Consider the following 20,369-nt stretch of genomic DNA (forward strand, 5'->3'; position numbering starts at 1 on the left):
TTTATTGTAAAAAAGAAACCAATTTTTAACTTAAGGAATTTTAACATATTGTAAAATACATAATTGACATTTACTTTTTCAGAAACAACTTTTTCAGTCAAGCCACCAGCAACCATTTTAGCCATAGTTTTTTCTTTGCTCTGTGCTTGCCTAGCTAACTTAGCACTACCGTGACCAAATCGAGCTATATAGTCCTATAAATTCATAGAAATAGATCATTAAAAACACTAATAGAATTCATAACAGATGGATATGTTAAGAATAGATACATGCAGTTTTAGGTTAAACTCCTAAGAGTTCCAGAGATGCTTAAAAAACTTTATGTAACAGAACTAAAAAATAGCATGTTGGGGGTCAATATAAAATGGATTCTATTTAATTGTCAAAATAATGCAAATAATAAATCTTTAATAAAACTAATTAAATACAGTTACAAGATTTCAAATCAAATTACTAAGACAAATTTATAGGTATGTAAAAAGAGAAATTTTTTTATTATCTAAATATCTATTTATTATCTTATCTATTTATCTAAATGGTCATCTTTACTATAATGCAGAAAACAAAATTTGTTAATAACATGCTCATAGATTCATGTGATAATTATACAAAGAATTTTAAACTTTCTTAATTTGGAAATTTTCCTTTTTTTTCTTCCAAATTTGAAAGAAAATATATTGCTACACGAACAGAACTCATTGCCATAAACTAAACTGATACTCTGAAACTGTTGAACTAGATCAGGATAAGTTTTATACTACCACTCTATGCTAACAAAGGCTCCAAACTAATCTTTACTTTTTCTAGAAAATACGGCAATAGAACTCTTCTTTCCAAGGTGTTTTATTTTTAAAATTCAAAATTTCTTAGAACAAGACTTTCAATTATTAAAAAAAAATAAACTTTATGCATAAATTGATATTTATTTAACTAATTTTAAGAGCACACTAATGTGCCTTTAATTAAAAAGGAAAAATGAAGTAACTGTTCTTTATACAATAATGAGGATCCTTAAACCCTAGGAATATTTTTTAATTTATATAGAATTACAATTATTGTTATTAATAAAACTTCCATTACAAGTGCCTAACTTTGAGCCTGATGTATATTGCATTTTTTGTAAATATCTTGACAGTTTACAGTGATTTTAATTGGAAATTAAATCAAACTACTTCATTTATAAAAAATTATCATTTTTTTTTAAAATGAAATTATGTTTATTAAGTAACTTATTTTTCAATTTTTTCATATATTAAAAAAAAAAAAAAAAAAAAAAAAAAAAAAAAAAAAAAAAAAAAAAAAAAAAAAAAAAAAAAAAAAAAAAAANNNTTTTTTTTTTTTTTTGGCTGCTAGACATGCATAACAAAATCAGTTCTTGGCTAATTCAAAAACTATTTAAAAAATTTGTTAAATAAACAGTAATTATGTAGTTAGTTTGCCTGCAAAAAAGTATTTAAAAAAAAAAAACAGTAAAAAGCATATTTCTTTGACCCTAATATTATGCTTCTATTTCTAGTCAAAAAAAGGAATTAAAGAGCCTTTTATTAATACCAGCTTAAAGGGAAAAAAATGGTACTCAGTGTTTTCACTACAGCGCGAGAATCTCGCATATTTTTTTCTTTTCTCGCATTAAAAATTTTGGTGAAAAATNAATTTAAGTAATTTTTTATATTTTCAATTCATTACTTTTCTTCCTGTGAAAGTTTATTTTTTTTAAAAACTAAAATTGTCCCTTCTGAATTAAAAATCAAAATCTAAAAAGTGTAAAACTAGGTAATATCTTAAAAAAAAAAAGCCCAATAAAACCCCAAAAATAATAACAATGAAACCCACCCAGGTTGGATTTAAAAAACTTTTTTTTTTCTTTAATACCCTGACCAATATTATCAATAATCCATGTGCTTTTACTATCTTTCTTTCGATAGTTATTAACTACAAATTTCACTTAAAAATTTTTTTTATCAAAACCAGATTTTTTTTATACAATTTTATTACACACGAAACTCAAATGAAATTTGATTATTTAATTTTGTGACAGAGAAAAGTAAACTTAACATATCCTACAGTGAAAACCTAAACATTTATACAATCCAAACAAATACCAATTTTGAAGTGTGCTTATTTTTCTCCAAGCTGAACTAGCAACTGAACCTCCTTCCTGGCTTCAAATAACAAAAGTAGTACTCGCAAATATTTACAGTTCCTGGTCAAGACGCACTATAATAAGATTCTATTGAAAATCTTCATTATCAGGTGATACTCTATACAGCTTCATTGTGACTGAAACCGGTTTACACGTACGCTACGTACTTTATGTAAGTGCGTCAATTGGTTAAATTAGACGATATATATAATATAAATTCAACGATATGTTAAATAAATATAGAATATTCATTACATCATGTATTATGTTAGTATATTATAATAATCAGACCAAATTATGAGACACATTGCGTGTTTTGCACGAGTCTATATGAAATACTTTTATATTTAAGCAAACATGTAACGTGTTTTTATTCAGGAGATTTTTTTTATATACAGTAGAGTCCCGATTATCCGAGCCCCAGTTATCAGAGTTACCGCTTTAACCGAGCTATCAAATATTTCAAGGATTTTTTTTTTGTTCTAGTTTATTTTTAAAAAAACCGCTGAAAAATAAATCTGAATTTTATCTTCCAAACACTCAGAAAAACAAAATCCAACAACTTGGTCTGATTAAATTATCGTTAATATCGTCAATAATGATAATGAATCTAGTGGAGATGATGAAGACAGTGATTATTAAAATCAACATATAAAAATCTGTCATACAGATGGACTAAAAGCTATTGAATGTTCTATTGAATATATAGAACAACAAAAAGAGGCGACACCAGCCTTCGTGTTATCCCTAAAAAAGGCGAAACATTACTACAGAAAAGCGCCCAAGTTACGTAGAACGAAAAACGATTAAGGACTTTTTTTAAGTAAAAACTATATAATTCTCGTAAAGTATGCTTTTTAAATGTTTTTAAGTAAGCTTTTTTATTATAATATGAATTGTATGTGGTATTCTCGTATACATTTCGTATTTCTTAAATATATTACATATATACCTTNAGATGTCTGTTGCACATTAATTGTTTAATACATAGGTGCACATTAAAGTTATTGAAGTCCGAATTTTTATAATTTATTTAATATTTTTAAAAATTATATTAATAACAATGAAATATTTTTAAAAATCTACTTCTCATTTAAATTTGCAATTTAATACTTTTGTTTTGTACAACTTTGTAAAAATCTGACAGTAATATTTAATATTCCTTCAAACATTAGAGTCTTACGAAGTTGCGGCCCGCCATTTGATTTGTGTTTTTCATTGTGGCCCCCGGCCTCATGCAAGTTGGAAACCCCTGCTGTATATTATCACTTGGAAAGTTATAATTTTACATAGAATGTCAAATTGCGTCGAATAATATGGCCATGAACTGTAGAAAGAAAGGGAAACAGTTGAAGAGGTTTTTCTCTAATTCTAATCTGCTCTAAATCAATATTTTTTGGGGGGACTTATTTCATCAGAGAAAGCAACTGAGAGTCAGATATTATTTTCGCTCCAAGCAGTTTTAATCACAATGAATTTTCAAGCACTGAACTCAACTGTAAAGAAACAGGAGTCGTGCAAAAATCCATTCAAACTCGGCCTATTTTCATCACTCTCTCAGACTCTTGAAAAATAAAACGTAGTTTTACAAAAATCAATTTTATAATCTGTAGGTAATACAATGAAATAAAGTTACAATTCAACAACTGTTAAAAGATTAAGCATACACAAGGAAAAATGATTAAATTATTTCGATACTAAAAATAAAATGTTACACATTGCTTATACCTTTAAAAAACTTAAATGTTTTGAAAATTGATCATGTTTCCTTAATGCAGATGAGAGAGCAAGAATCTCACTGACCCCAGCTCAGTAGATGCACGTAGAGACTAGCAAGTATTTCATCAAACATGTAAAATGATTGGTGCCTAATAGACTGATGGTACGCCAAAATGGATTGTGGTTGAATAAATTGTGAAAACGTTGAATAGAACACCCTGAAAAGCTTGCTTTTGCATAATACATGGCGAAAATAGACATGGTAAAGAAAAAATTTCTTTTCAAAATGGAAAATTCAGCACTTTTAAACACTTTTTAAAAACGCTATGCATACTTGCCAACTTAAAAAAACTTGCATCAGTAAAACTTTCATGAAAAATTTAACGAAAACTATTCGAATTATTTAATTAAGTAAAAATACACCACAAATCAATAATAAATATATTAATTATAGAATCTATCACATGATTGAATGTTGATGAAGTGAGAAGCAAATTTTCATAAATTTTTTAAATTACATTTGTTAGAAAATGTACAGAAATATCTAATCAACCATCCATTTATCATCTCAATCATTTCAAATTCTACTACAATTATTTCAAATTCCATTACAATGATGCTACTTTTTGTAAAAAAATGCTATAGGCAAAATAAAATAGTTCTTTAAGGGTTTTCTTCTAAATCAACAGCAAAAGAGGATGCTGAATTTAAAGAAGCTGAAGTAGTCTTCTTTGCTTTAATTAAAAAATCTTTTTCAAACACTTGTTCGTGACAGATTTTAGAAAATTTGGTTTTTAATATAAGCAGGCTTTCTAAAGTTTTATTAGACATAATTGCTCGCTATTCAGTACGGTTCTTTCTAACCACACTAAAGATTCTCTCACATTCTGAATTTGAATGAGGTATGAGAAGAATTGACAAGATAATGTCTCCCAATTTTTCATACTTAAACACGCCATTCGCACCTTTCATTTGACTTATCATTGACCACTGCACATCAACTGATCTATCTGGAACAGTTATTTCACTCAAATCTTCTAACTGAAGTTGGCAATACTGTTTCTGCAGTTCATTCATTGCTGTAAGCTTGGTTTCATTACTTCTTGTTTTCAAAAAGGGAAACAAATTTACAAAATATCTCACACTTTCAAAACTGGAGTTTTCAATTTTATTCAAGTCAGCAACTTCAGCATGTTTGAGCACTTGATCATTTAAAGGGAATTTCTTAAAAAAATATTCACAGGCAGTTATGAAATATTTGATAACAGCTGAATAAAACAATTTTTCTCTTTCCGAAGAATTTGAAATTAAGTCCATTGCTGCACTGCCTATAACTGATCTTTATGGTTGAAAGAAGTTAATTAGAATTAACACATGTTAACTCTTTTCCTTTAACCTCAGAAGGTTTAACAAATTTGGAAAAAAGTTCTTTTAACAGATCCAAAAGAAGAGCTCTTAACCGANCGGAAAATTAAATTCCTCATAAAACATTTTAACTTGGGCAAAAAAAAATTTCAGCGGAAATTAGCGGGAAAAATGGAAAAATCTGGAAAAAAAAAGCGGAAATCCGCGGAAGAATCTCATCCCTGAAGTCAGCAACTTCAGCATGTTTGAGCACTTGATCATTTAAAGGGAATTTCTTAACAAAATATTCACTGGCAGTTATGAAATATTTGATAACAGCTGAATAAAACAATTTTTCTTTTTCCGAAGAATTTGAAATTAAGTCCATTGCTGCACTGCCTATAACTGATCTTTATGGTTGAAAGAAGAATGAGAATTAACACATGTTAACTCTTTTCCTTTAACCTCAGAAGGTTTAACAAATTTGAAAAAAAGTTCTTTTAGCAGATCCAAAAGAAGAACTCTTAACCGATGAATTTGTGGGGAAGAAGACTGTAAAATCACATTTACCTTACAAATGTAGGGATAATACTTAAAAGAAATAAACTGAAGCACTTATTTAAATTTGAAGAAAAAAACATAAAAATTTTCTCTTCTTCCGATAAAGTTGAATCTTTTTTAGCCTTATGTCTTTTAATCGGAATCACACTTTCTTGTAGTAAACTTTTCCTTTTTTTACCATTAGTTGGGTCCTGTTTATGTGTCAAAGGCTGTTTCATTATTGCACAAGTCTTAGTTTCGACTTTAGGCACTGCAGGTTTATCCCTTAATTTATCTACTCCTGTGCTGCTTTCTTTATCAACTACATTTGGAATTTTGAAAAATGGCAAAGTAGTGGATACAGACACACTGCAAGTAGAAACTTCAGCTCTAAAATAACTCATAAGCGGATCCCACTGATTAACCAAGCGTGTAAGACTTCTCTCTAACGATAACCAGCGAGTTGACACATGTTTAAGCACTTTTTGTGCTTCTTTACCATACATTTCCTGAAATCTCTTAAGAGAGTCCTCACGGTTAATGCTCCTTTTTAAAAAAAATATCTACCAAAACTTCATCTATCCTAACGGGAAAAGTTGCAGCAGCTTTTTCAGAGGCAAGATGTATTAAATGGTAGCAGCATCCAATTGATATTATGTGCTCAATTTCTTTTTCTAAAAAAGAAATCACACCATTTTTCTTTCCCTGTATAACAGAAGCATTATCTGCACTGAATGTTATGCAATTTCTAAAAGGAATGTCATATTTAGCAAACACATTTAATAGAAGGGAGCTTATATTTTCACCAGTGGAGTTTCCTTCCAAATTTGGGATTGCCAATAAAGTTCTTTCAATGCATTAAAGATCCACATTAAAATAACTCACCACAACTGGGTACAACTTATAATCAGCTTTGAGACTACCATCACATGCTACAGTAAATGATTGTTCTTGCAAATATTTAGTAATTTCTGAAGTTCGATTCATAACCATAATCTCGATTCATTCATAATCTTGGACATTATAAGGAGGCTTAAAAATTTTGCTTAGTCTTTGGTTATTTTCAGCGTTTTCAATGTTCTTGGCGTGATTCGGTCCGGTCACATGGCCATGTATATCATTTCTACCTCCGTGCGATATTAGAAAGTCAAAAAAACAAATTGTACAATAAGCATTCTTTTCTCCTTTATTACACTTTTTTATGCATGGAAACTTTGCAGTATAAGAATTCTTATACGACTGAAAATAAGTTTTCTTTGGTTTCATTTTTAACACACACCACGTGATTACAAGCCACGTAGTAGTCGACAGTTCAGTACCGTTTTCGTCCGTTACCGAGGGAGGGAGAACGACATTTCGGTCGGCTAGTTCAGTGACGTAGTTGAAACGGGGAGTGGCAATAATGACGGAAACAGCGCATTCACTAGAGGAGACTGGAAGCAGTTAGGAGGGAGAAAGGAACAGAAGCAAAACTAATCAACTGGTTTACACGTGAACGTGCCGTTACTATGGTTATGAGGATAAGCCACTTATAAAGGGGTGTGTGGTTACCGTGTTGCTTTGGAATAGATCGGAAAACTTGTGTAATTTTTTGTTTTCTTCCTTTACAAATGGTTTTACTCAAGCTCCGTAGCAGCTGATAATCGCGGAATTTTGCTGATGCGTTAATCGTGCAATGTTAAAAATGAGAGATCCGTACAAATTTCAAGTTAATCAAGTTTAAAATATCCCCATTGAATAAAAAATAACAAATGGACAATAATTAAGGCAAATATCAGTCAAAAATAAATCCCTGATTTACGGTTTGGTTGGACTTTAAAATCTCGATATTTTAATATGTCATTATAACATACAGTTCCAAATCATGCATTTCAGTTCATTTTTCAATCTACTCAATAATCCACAGTGAATCAGTGTGGATCTTTTTGCCAATCTTTTTTTTCCAGAGGTTAATAAAACAGAGTTTTTCAAAACTCAATGTTTTGTTCGACAATTTGCACACAATTATTATAATTCACCAGCAATCCTATGCGGATTTACTCTTTTGTCAGTTACATAATGATCATACATAACACGGTAACCACAAACTTTTGAATACACTAGATTTGAGATGATTTTTATTGTCCATCAGTATGGGATTCCCACAAAGTTTTTAAAATTTCAATTCACATAGCTGCCAATCAAAAGCAATAATTGCCAAAAGAAGTAAATGATCAAATGCACAATTTGAATTTCCCGTATGTTATGAAATATGTTCAGATATCTGAAAGCGAAATGAAAATCAATGTCAATAACTGCCGAAAATAGAATCAGAATGGATTTACGATAAAGACATAACTTGAGAGCTTCAAAAAGTGATTATTTAATGTGCATTAAAAAAATTGTGAAAATTTCTGCTGAAAAGCAAACCAAAATTTTTATATGTTCCAAAAGAAAAATCTTTCTGCATGAACTCTGTAAAGTTCTGCGACAATGTCTTCATGTCGCCGAGATTCTGCCAAGGGGGTATAAAGAAAACGATTCATTAGAAGATGAAGAAAATTGAACTTACTTTCATATGAGATATTTGACTTTGTTCCCAATTATATCGCTTCATCTGATTCTCTAGTAAATCTAATCGTGTTTTAACAAATTGGTCATAATTACCCTAAAAGAAAATACAAAAACATTAGACGCTTTCACGAAGCTGTCAGACAAGAATAATAATCAGAAATTTACTTACACCAAAATAATTTAATCTCTTTTTTTCAATGTGAATTATGTTAGTACAAACTCCATTCAAAAAATCTTGAGAATGAGAGATGATTACCAGAATTCTTTTGTAACTGTAAGAAAAAAAAAAAGTTTTCACAGGAAACAATAAAAAAAATATTTGAAATGCTAATTAAACCATGATAACTAATAATAAAAACTTAAAAACTAAACCACTATTTTATCTTAACACAGGGCTTCCCAAACTTATGGCATTAGTGTACCCTTTCTAAATTTTTCGAATTTCCTGATTCTAAATTTCCTTGATTTTTCCAGCATAAAAAATTTCCCTGATAATTCCATGTGTTCAAGGTGGGTGGCCACCCTGTAATAAATGATATCATATAAAAAACGGCCACTCAAATCAGGTTTCAAATTTCCCTGATTTTTCCAGAAATAATCTAAAAATTTCCACGTCATATTTTTTCAAAAAGTGCAGGTGGGTACAAGAAAAGTGTCAATATTATACAGTATTTTATTTAAAATTTTATTTTTTTAATATATCACCTTGAATAGATGTGAAGAAAATATGTTTAGTTTGTAGAATATATTACTTTTAATGAAAAAATTTTTTTTTAAAGTGCTAGTTATGTAGTTTTAGCACAAAATGAACCAAATAGCAAATACAGTGACGCAAATTTTTCTTTTAATTGCCTTCTATTTCCTGTTGGAATGGATGGATCTTTTGTGTTTTATACAATTTTCCATTTTGTACAGTTCATACAATCGATTATATTTGATGTTTCAAAGCACACAATATTAACAGATGTACATTTTACTTGTATTTGGCGGCATAGCTAACAGTGAACGAGAAAGAGCATATGTCCCTGATTGTAGCATAAGAGATGAGCCAAATTTATGAAATTTTTTTTTTTATATGAATTCTAGAATAAATTTTTATCCCTTTTTAATATAACTACTAACAATTTGTAACCCATTTACCCAATAATTGAATAGGATGTGTGTTTTTGTAGTAGATTTCTATGCAAGTAGGTTTTGTTATTTTATTTTTGTCTTTACTAAAAAATAATAAATAAATAATGTGTGTAGCCAAATTTTTCAACAAAAAATAAGCACCTTTTAAGCACTTTTCAAGTACTAAAAAAATATTTTTAAGCACTTTGATAAATGTCATAATTAGACAGGGTTGGCAAGTTTTTGACAGTTGATGGTTTTATCAGATTTTATTTACAGTGACGAAGACGAAGCATCACAAACAATGAAATTAACAAGAGAAATGAAATTTTCTATCTCTAATAAAGAAAAAAATTTACTATGTTTAATTAGTCCCTGTAATCAGCAAAAAATTCTAGAGATTTTTCGATTCTATTACAGAGGGCGGAAAATGAAGTCTGAAATTGAGAATCTCTTGCAAAATGCAGCAGGGTTGCACACGAGCGACAAAAATCCTTACCACTGAATCCAGCTCAGTATATGTGCAAGTGAGGACCCGCAAGTATTTCATCAAACATGTAAAACAAATGGTGTTTTCATACACTACAAACCGACGGTAAGCCGAAATAGATTGGGGTTGAATTAATTGTGAAAACGTTGAATAGGACAATGTCTTTTTGCATAATTTGAGACGAAAATCAACATGGTAAAGAAAAATAAAATATCACATTTCGGAAAAGGGGAAATTAAGAACTTTTTAAAAACACCCATGGAAAAAAACACCTTTAAAAAACGAAAATAAGCACTTTTAAGCACTATGCGCCCTGATAAATAACTACAGAAAGTTCTGAATTTTTTTTTCTCTAAATATATACATTTTTTGAGTTCTAAGCAACAATGTTCAAATAAAGTTATATTGTTTCTCAAAAAATTAAAACTGAGTTGCTTACCATAAATAAATATATACAGACCTGCCAACATTGTAATCTGCATGACCTTACAATTCTGAGCTAGTGTTTTACTCGGCATAGTGTTCTATTTTTATATTACTATAGAAGAGTTGCTTATCTTCCATTTTTAAAACTGATATTAACTTGGAAGCAGCACTACCAATTTATAATTCTTCTCTGACACAAAGTTGATGTCCATCAGGGAAGAACCTTTAATAACGTCTGCTCTTATAAATTTTGAAACAAAATCATTTAATAAATCTAATAAAGAATTCAAAATATGAATTTTTGGCTCATTAGATTGCAAGATAATTAAGTGCTAAACAATTTTCTAAAGGAATATTTTTAGACTTTACAATATTTAACACCAAATTACCAATGCTCCGTCCGGTAGAGCTTAAACCTAAAGCGGCATGGCAAACAACAATACCTTGACTTCGCCTGCTTTTGCGTCGAAATAAGAAACAATAGGATAAAGTTGCGCATCTGTATCGTTGCTGCCATCAGTAGCGACAGCAAACATTTGTTTCTGAAGAGATTCAACAACTGAAGCATTTTTAACATCTGCTATTTTCGATACAATAGCAGCAGTTTTTGTTCGTCCTGCACCATATTTTTTTGCAACATCGCTTTTAGGGAACATTTTCCTAAATAATGGACCTGCATGATCTGCGACACTAATAGGTAGATCGTGCTCTACAATGAACAACACAAATACACTTTGGCCCGTATTATATTGTCATCACTTCCAGACGCAAAATACTTACTAATGTTTTCATTTATATCAACACAGTGTGCTAAATCCTTAAGTTTCTTTGTGCCTACATGATCATTTATATTTCCGAAATATTATGTGCCTAATGTTTATTTACGAACGAAATTTATTATAAACGAAAATTATGTTAACGAAAATTTATATTATGTGCCTAAATGATCATTTATATATTATTATTCCGTAATTTTAAAACAAAAACTGTAATCCATGCGCAACAAATGGTAAACAAAAACATTACCGTTGCCAAAAAGCGCTCTTAATCTAGTCCGTAATTACTGGTCACATGATCTCTATATCAGAGTTCCCACTAGCAAAGGCTCATTTCGCCGAGGCACATACTCAATCTCATTGGTTAATGATTGTTTTAGCGTCACGTGATTGGCTCGCAAAAACAACCAGATTATAACTTGTCAGGGACTCATTTTTTTTTTTGGTGATGCGTTTCATAACTAGTATTTAAAATAGTGTTAACCTTTGAATGCATGATTTTAATAAGCATGCTGTTAATTTCATTTTTTTTCTTCTAAAAAAAAAAACTTAAACACTATAAATGAATAAGCAACTGTACGATTTTAGCGCTTGTCTGTACAACCGTACAATCGTGTAAAAAACCGTACACTGTACGGCAAAACCGTACAAGTTGGCAGGTCTGTATATATATATATAAAAATATCATTGATCAAATTTTAAGTTATAATATAAAATTTAAAGCAAAGCATAGTTATACATATTTTATTATTAGGTTACAGAAGTGAAATACATGACTGTTAATTAACATAAAGGAATATTTAGATGGTTTCTATTCATATTTCATGTCATAAAGAAAAAGCAAAATAAGTGATGGAAATAAATAAAAACAAATGTAATAAAAAGAAAAGCAGTGCAAAAACAATTATTAATTAACAATAAAAACACTTATTATCAAAATCTTGCTTTAAACAGAAAAAATAATTTAATTATGCTTAAATCTTAGCTGCACAGTACGATTAATTATGTATTTTGGTATCGCATGTAAAATATCACGAGTGCATTAGAATTGTTTTTTGGTAAATCAAAATGTGAGATGTTTCTCTACACATTTGAATCTGTTAATGACCTGGTTTGTCACAGTTCACTTTAATTATTTTTAGTAATTATTAGTGTGAATTACTGTACTTTGTAATTTTTTCTTTTCAATAAAATATGCTATAAAAGATTAAAATGAAAATTAGCATCAATTTTGCTATTAGCGATTCAAGAAAAATGAGTGATTGGTAGGCGATGCCGAGAAAAATAATTCATTGGATGAGAAGACAAAAGCTTTCAGAAAAAGAGTGTAAGACAAAATCTAATATTAAATTATAACCAATTATTTTTTGGAAATTTAAAAATACTAAAACACTTTGTTAAAATAAAAATATACCCCCAAAGCATCGGAACAAACTTGAACAGTAAGTGAATTCAGCCTACAGAGCAAATAACCCTTATTCCATCTCGATTACAATTTTTGCCTTTCCTTAAACTGCTGCCTAGTCCTATAATCTCCAAGGAGGTGAAAGATTTCGCCTTTATTTAGCAACATGGGAGTGTTTCATTTGGCATTCTTGTTTAGCAGGGTAGTAATGGAAAGAATCTTAATGCAAGTAAAGTATTACTAAGTTGATGCTATTTCAACTGTTTGACAATAAATTTCAGTCTAAATAAAATGGATAAAACGGATAGCAAAATAATTCAAATTGAGAAAAAAATTACAGCTTTTCTTTAAAATTCCCTTATTTTTCAGGTTTTAATCCGAATTTCCTCCGACTTTTCCAGTATAAAGAGAATTCCCTGATAATTCCAGGTTTTCAAGGTGGGTGGCATCGATTGCGATATTGAATTTTTAAATCACGTGAATAAGAATCATGATGCATAACTTTTAGATCACGTGAATACGAATCGCAATGAGTAGATTTCAAATCGCATATAAATACTAAAATCGATGTTTGATATTACAATCGTGTTATAACAAATCGCAATATTGGATTTTAAAAATGCCTAAATACAAATAGTGACATTGGATTTTAAACTCTCAGAAATACTAATGCGATATTAATAATAATAACTGCGTATAAAATTCAAACGAAAACCAAATGTTTTAATTCATTATTTTTCATTATCCTCAAATAAGAAAAGAAAAGCCACAAGCATTTTTTTCCACTCGCAAGAAAGGCATCGTTTGAGTATAGTTCTGTAGAAAAGATACATATTTTTACAGAATAAAGAAAAAACTTTTTACTTCCCAAAAGAAAAATCTTCCTGTAAGAACTCAGTAACAGTCTGCGACAATGTCGCCGCTTTGCCACAATTCTGGCACAGGAAAAGTTTGTTTGGCACTCGCCAAATCAAACTTTGACTTTTTCAGATTTTGGATCCAAAATGTTAAATTCCCTGATTTTTCAGACAATTTCCAAATTCTCTGCCTTTTTCCGGTTTTACTGATTTTCCAGGTAGTGTAGAAACACTGTCTCACTGTTAAGTACAGTATTGATTTTAAGTGATGTCATGGGAACATAAACTCTAGGAGCGTCTTTGTTATATTGCGGTCTAGATAGAACATGTGCATCCCGAAAGAGATTTTTTTTTAAAAAAAAATCAACAATTATCCTAATTTAAATGCAGAAATGAAATGCCATAAGAACTTTTTAAAAAAAAGTATCAAATGAATCTTTAGCGAAAAAATCCAAATTAAAACACGAAAAACCAAAACATCTGATAACCAAAACTGAAGTGATGACTAAAGGGTTGAAATTAGTAAAATGAATTAATAAAATGCTTGCAGACAGTTTGATTGAAATTTGTGTTAGTAGAAAGTTTTTCATTTTATCTTGTTTCTGTGATCAGAAAAGTAAAAAATCTTTTAGAGAAGATCTAAATTATAGCAATTAAGTAGTTAAAGAAAAAACTAATAGATACACACTTAACGAAGGGGTTAAAATCTTAAAATAATTAGTACTAATTGAGAAAAAACGTACGTCTTTAGTTCATCCTCTAACCAGACACAAGCTTCTAAATCAAGGTGATTGGTGGGTTCATCTAAAAGCAGCAAGTGAGGGCGAACATATAAAGCCCTAGCCAGAGCGATTCTCATACGCCAACCTCCTGCACAAAGGAAAACATTTGCATCACAAATAAAACAGTCAGGGAAATCATGGCAAATAAATTACAGGATTTATAAAATTTTAGTTTTTGCATTAAAAAATAAATGAAGTACTTGGGACTTTTTTCATACATTTTATTTTAACACTGGAGTTGAACAACCAACCCATTTTAGGGTTCATGATTATTAATACTTAACTCTGTAGTCTTGTAATTTTGAGACCAATCCAGAAGATAATAGAACTTCTGATTAAACAATAGGAAAAGCGAAAAGACAGCATGAAGAACTTTCTGATGGTATACAAATCCTTCCACAATTAAACAGATGGCTAAGGGGATTCTAACCTATGATCTGTGAACTATTGAGGTTATTGTACACAGGGTGCATAGCCAAATCTTTCAACAAAAAAGAAGCACCCTTTAAGTACAGTACAGTAGGCGCACATGCGGACTCAAATCTAACTATTTAATCAAACAAGCAACGTGATTGTCGCTATCATACGCTACATACCGCCGGTACGCCAAAGCGGATTGTGGTTCAATAGAACAATGTTGAATAGAGCAATGTAAAAAACGTTTTTGCATACGCAGCAAAAATACACATGGTAAAAAAAAAATTTAAAAACTCATTTTCGAAAAAGGAAATTTAAGCTCTTTTTAAAAACACTCCATGAAAAAAGCACCTTAAGGGCTTTTAAAAAACGAAAATAAGCACATTTAAGCTTTTTTTTAAAAAACGCTACGCACCATCATGTGTAAATCAGCAGTGAGGTAGGCAGAATTTGTATGGATCAGATATTAGTGAATTCATTTGGATGCAAGAGCTCTATTCAAACACTACAGCTTTGTTTAATATCTCCAATGAGTACTATGTGACTCATAATTTACAAATGCTGTAAAACAAGACAATCAGTCTGTTTGATAATTATTATACCACAGTTTGAGAGGTACCTACCACATGACTGGGATATTCAAGGTTTCCACTCTATGTTAAAAAATAATAATAATTCAAGGATTCTACGATCAAGGATCAAAATTGAATTTTTCAAGGATCTGTTCAGTAATATAATTAGTACCATAAAATGCATGTCAGCCAGTTTACTTTGAAGCAGAAATTGTATATCCTTAAAGCACAATTGGTAGACAAAGTATATCAATTTTACATTAATAGTTGTATGTGAAGCTCACAACTGCCAATGGTTTGATAGTTATATTGCAGTTTAATTTAGAATGAAGACTATCGAAAAATTTCCAAAGGACACATTGGCATACATACTAAGACTGACAACAGTAAAACGTTTTATGTAAAATTCAATGAACCATATTTGAATTAACTGAAAAATATGACATTACACAAGCATTATGATAAATAATTGATAGAATTTATTAGGTAAATTGCAAGGTTATTAAAATATGAACTCTTCTTTTCAATTTATTGAATCAAATTTTAGTTTATGAAAAATTTACAATAATAAATTTACCAAAATTTAATACAATATTTTACAGATTACAAACAAAGATTTACCAAACTTAATTCTTAAAAAATTATCAAAGCATGATTTTAAAATTTTGTTAATACTATGTGAAATTTTTTATTTGCGTGTATATATAATTCAAATATGTGCAAATCTAAATCATATGGAACTTGAAGCAAGAGAGCCCTAAATGAAAATTTTGCAATTTACATAATTTTCTGATCAAATCTGCAGAACTATCTTCATAAATCAAAATTTGTTTGTGACCCAAACGGGAATTAAAAGAGTAAAAGGCTTACTCTTAGTTAGCTTAGCCAAGCTTGTAACAAAACTTAAATTTACAGATAGATGAAAATTAACTGTGACACAAAGTGATTCTAGCGTAATTTCAAATATTAAATATGCAGAAGTCCGACAGGTTAAATTAAATTGGCAAACGTCTTGTTAACGCAATTTAGTGTAAGTTTCAAATAGCGGAATTACATGAAAAACCCGGAATTTAGGAATACAATTAACCCTAAATTAAATACACATAAGTGTTAACTTGTACGGTTGTTGAAAAACGTTTTTATAAAGTGCTAATGAATCAGTAATTAAAGCTAGAAGAATTTTCTAAACATTTAACTACAATAAGCCAACTCAGATCTTAATATACATATTTTTATTACTTATACGCATTTTCATTTCAATTATTTATTTGTTAAAAAAGTTTTGAAACCATGAAACTCAAGATTTATTACGACCACTAAGAAAATTATTTTTACGGCTCTACAAGTTGGCAACTACTTAAATATAGGAATTTAAATTTAAACTGATATAATGATTAAAAAGGTAATTAAACCGCCTAAGTAACTAGAGTGATCAAGAGTTATATTATATATTTCTATATCACTCCAGATAAAACATTTTCAGATTATTGTATAAAATTGGCTCACTCAAACATGCATACTATAGCGAAATTTGCACTTGCAAACAATAGATAAATAAAAAACCTGCACAAAATTGAATGCTTTTTTAAAACTTAATTTGAAACTTGCAATAATACTGTAAATATACACAGAGTCAAAACTTTTTAATATAAAATCAGACTCATGTAAATACAGTAGAGTACCAATTATCTTGGATGCTTGGGACCATCGCTATCCCGGATGTCTGAATTTTCCGGTTTTCTGGATTGACCAAAAAGTGTCGTTAATCGATGTTTTATCAAACCCGAATTACAAGGAAAAAGTGTAATGCATAAAGTAAGAGAAAAAAAAGGTACTCCTAACTTTAAAAAGAAAAAAATGATAGAAAAATAACATTTAAAAGAATAAAAAAATTAGCAAGTTTAGAAAAGAAAAACAAGTTTAAAAATTACAAAATTCTCGCATTTATTTTTTAAAAATAATTAGAATTCCTAAATCAACTAATATAAACAAAACCAATGGTTAAATAACGCAATATATTTCATACCTAATTATACGGGGGAAACGATTAAATAAAAGGAAAACTAATTAACTAACTAAAAACACTTGAAAATTATCAAACCGAAACGATAGTTAAAAAAGGCACTAGCATAAATATTAAAACCCGGAACAAGGCTACATCAACGGAATTTTTAAAAAAAACCTAATGATAAAATTTATGAATAAAAAGAATTAATTTATTGAGTGCGAAAATTATCGTGAAAAGAAAAAAATATCAAACGTAGTGGAATCAGAAAAACAAAACTGCAATCTGCTTCATAAAATAATCCTATGTTTAAATTAATAATCAATTCTCCTTCTATTTTTTTTTGTTGATAAAAACACAATATTTAATTACAGCAGATGTGATTCCACATCAATAAAAACTTGCAAATGATACCGCACTTCCAAAGAATGAAAATTTATTCAGAAGAAAAAGATTTTATTTTTATTAATCGATGTCAAATAGATAAATATATTTTTCTCTTTCATCTTCTGTTCACTGATATGCATGCAATGCATTTTCCCCACCCCCCTCGTAAATCAAACAGAAAACGAAATCAGCATGCCACACCCTTGAGCTTGATTGACGGCCTAAAGGAGAAAATAAAACATTCCTCCCTTCCCTGCCTTCAAGGTCAAGGAGGAAATGACGTTTCTCTGGGTAAACGGGGAAAAAATTCACCCCTTCCTTACATTTTCCTCTACTCAACTTCAAGGATGAGTTCAATTTCCGCTTTTTTTCATAATCGTTCTAGTTTAAAATGGCGGGAAAACCAATCAAAAATTTTCCCGTTTTTCTGGTTTCCCGGTTATCTGGATACCAGATAAATGGTTCTCTACTGTATAAAATCAAACCAGATAATCGTATTGTCAGATTCAAAACAAGAAAAAACTATTAAAATTTCTTTATGTTTTTTTTTTCCAGGTTTTCTAAACTGTCCTAGCAAAGCATTTCTTGCAAGCTGCACCTGTCTAATACCCTATTTTGGGTGTCAGATTTCAAAAGAGAGAGTTATTGTTAATCAATGAGAATAGAAAAGAAAAATCTTTACTTTTCCATTTCTTTCAATTTTATTTACTTAAAAAATATAAAAAATAGCACATTGTCTAGTTAGAAGATAATATTTATTAGTTACATTGTATTTATTATTACATATCTGCCAATATGGATAGAAAAAAGTCCAGTAGAGTTTACGAAATATAAATTCCATGATAACTATTTGATATACTAATTATTTTACAAGTGGGGAATTTTATGGATTTTTGTCATCAAAATACAAAAACTTTATTACACTAATAACTATAAATGGTCTGCAATATTTTACATTTATGATTGATATGGAATGAACTTGAAAGGTTTTTCATTATGTTAACTCATTATTTTTAATAGTAATAGAGAAGTAATTTATTACAGTAAAAAATATTTTTTAATTAATTTACAAAGCTAGTTCTGAATACTCTAAATGAGATTCATTATGTATTAGTAAAACTAATAGCAAGCAAACAATACATTATGAAAAAATTCTATTTTAATAAGGATTTTTTCTAAGATATAATTTTAAGGAATTTTCTAATATGTACAAAAACCAGAAGAATTTTTTTTAAACCAGTAGACCAGGAGAAAATGCCAAAATCCAGTAGAGTTGGCAGCTATGTCATTACATATCTCTATTTTTTTAAATCTGAGATAAAAATAATCCTGTAGCCATGCCAGAGGTATGGTACATATAAATCATCTACGCTTGTACTTTCACACTAAAATGAATCATTAATAATCTTAAGCTATTTGTCCAGTACAATTCCTTTTAAATAACAGGATACAACTTTAAATTTCAAACCTGAGAAATCCTTGCACATTTTCTGTTGCATGATTTTTGTGAACCCTAAACCATGAAGTATGTAAGCAGCCTTTGCTTGTGCTTTATCAGCTCCTATTTCATCTAATCTTTCATAGACATCCATCAATTGTTCTTGGGATTCTTTAAAAGAAATGAGAACAATAATCAATTAAAAAATTACATTCCTATTTAACCTTTTCCATTGGACTAGTATTTTTAAACACCTAAACTCATGGAAAAACAATAAAAGCATATTATTTAAAAATTGACACTTGTGAGATGACTTAATAAAATGTAATTTTTACTTGTTTTCAGCTATTATTTCAACAGTACCCCTCTTAAAACTCAACATTGTTCGCAAATTTGCCTCATGATTTATATTTGGTATAAAAATATTGTTAGACTTTTTAAGCGTCAAAACTCTTGATCAGTCGCTGGTATATCGCACTTATTTTTTACTCATCTTCTATCATGGGAGCAAACATTAAATCGGATATTGAAAAAATTCAAAAGAAATTATATGTGTGTTGCAGTCGATATATGTGTCATTTACTTTGTAAAATGTTCAGTGACACAACTTTACCCAGAAAGACTGATGTTCTCATTGGAAACTCAGAAGATTGTTTTATTGAACCCATTTAAAAAGCATTTAAGTCAACACTGTTTAACGCTCTAGAAATCAAAGCAGCCAGAACATTTTTTTTTCTTCGGTAGATCCATGGGTAAAAGTGGTCAATTAGTACTAAAGAAAGAAAAAAAAATTTAAGGATTTTTTTTTCTAAATTTGCAATCACTCAAAAAGGTTATTAGAAACATTTTTGAAGAATTATCACGTTTGATTTAGCTCAAACAAGATATTCTCTATATACATCTAAAGATATAAATATAATTATTTGAATGAATTTTAATTAAGAAACATTTATGAATAATAATCTCACAAAGTATGATTACCAATGAATATTCATACCTTTCAGTAAGTTACAATTTAAACTTCAAGATTATTTTTAAAATAACAATATTCTAGACCAAAATATTAATTTCAATGGGTAATTAAGACAACTAAAGAATTTTAAATATCAAAATTCCCTTAAAATTGACATAATTTTTTTTAATTAAAAAAAAATTCTGAACATTAAAAAATATTTACAAAGTAATATGAGTATTAACAAAATAAAACACTTAACATGATTTTTTTATATATTTACAAATAATTTAATTGGGAACACCAAGGTTCAACAAAAATAGTACAAATTGTACAAATAGTTGCAATAAAAATCAATTAATATTTTTCAATTGGAAAATATTTGTCAATTATTAATCTAATAAAGGATACTTCATAGAACATTAACATATACACTTTCTAATGAGTTAC

General features: G+C 29.2%; 1 protein-coding gene across 1 annotated transcript in view; it reads right to left on the minus strand.

Moving 5' to 3' along the window:
* LOC107448034 (ATP-binding cassette sub-family F member 2) overlaps positions 1–20,369 on the minus strand; it is a gene marked incomplete at its 5' end in the record, with an annotated part of 56,567 nt that overhangs the window by 18,986 nt on the left and 17,212 nt on the right. The window contains 5 exon segments of the mRNA XM_043055651.2: positions 75–194; positions 8,298–8,393; positions 8,469–8,571; positions 14,110–14,236; positions 18,998–19,138. Coding sequence (XP_042911585.1) covers positions 75–194; positions 8,298–8,393; positions 8,469–8,571; positions 14,110–14,236; positions 18,998–19,138 — 587 coding nt within the window.

Source organism: Parasteatoda tepidariorum, chromosome 8, assembly GCF_043381705.1.
Source record: "Parasteatoda tepidariorum isolate YZ-2023 chromosome 8, CAS_Ptep_4.0, whole genome shotgun sequence".
Taxonomy (NCBI): domain Eukaryota; kingdom Metazoa; phylum Arthropoda; class Arachnida; order Araneae; family Theridiidae; genus Parasteatoda; species Parasteatoda tepidariorum.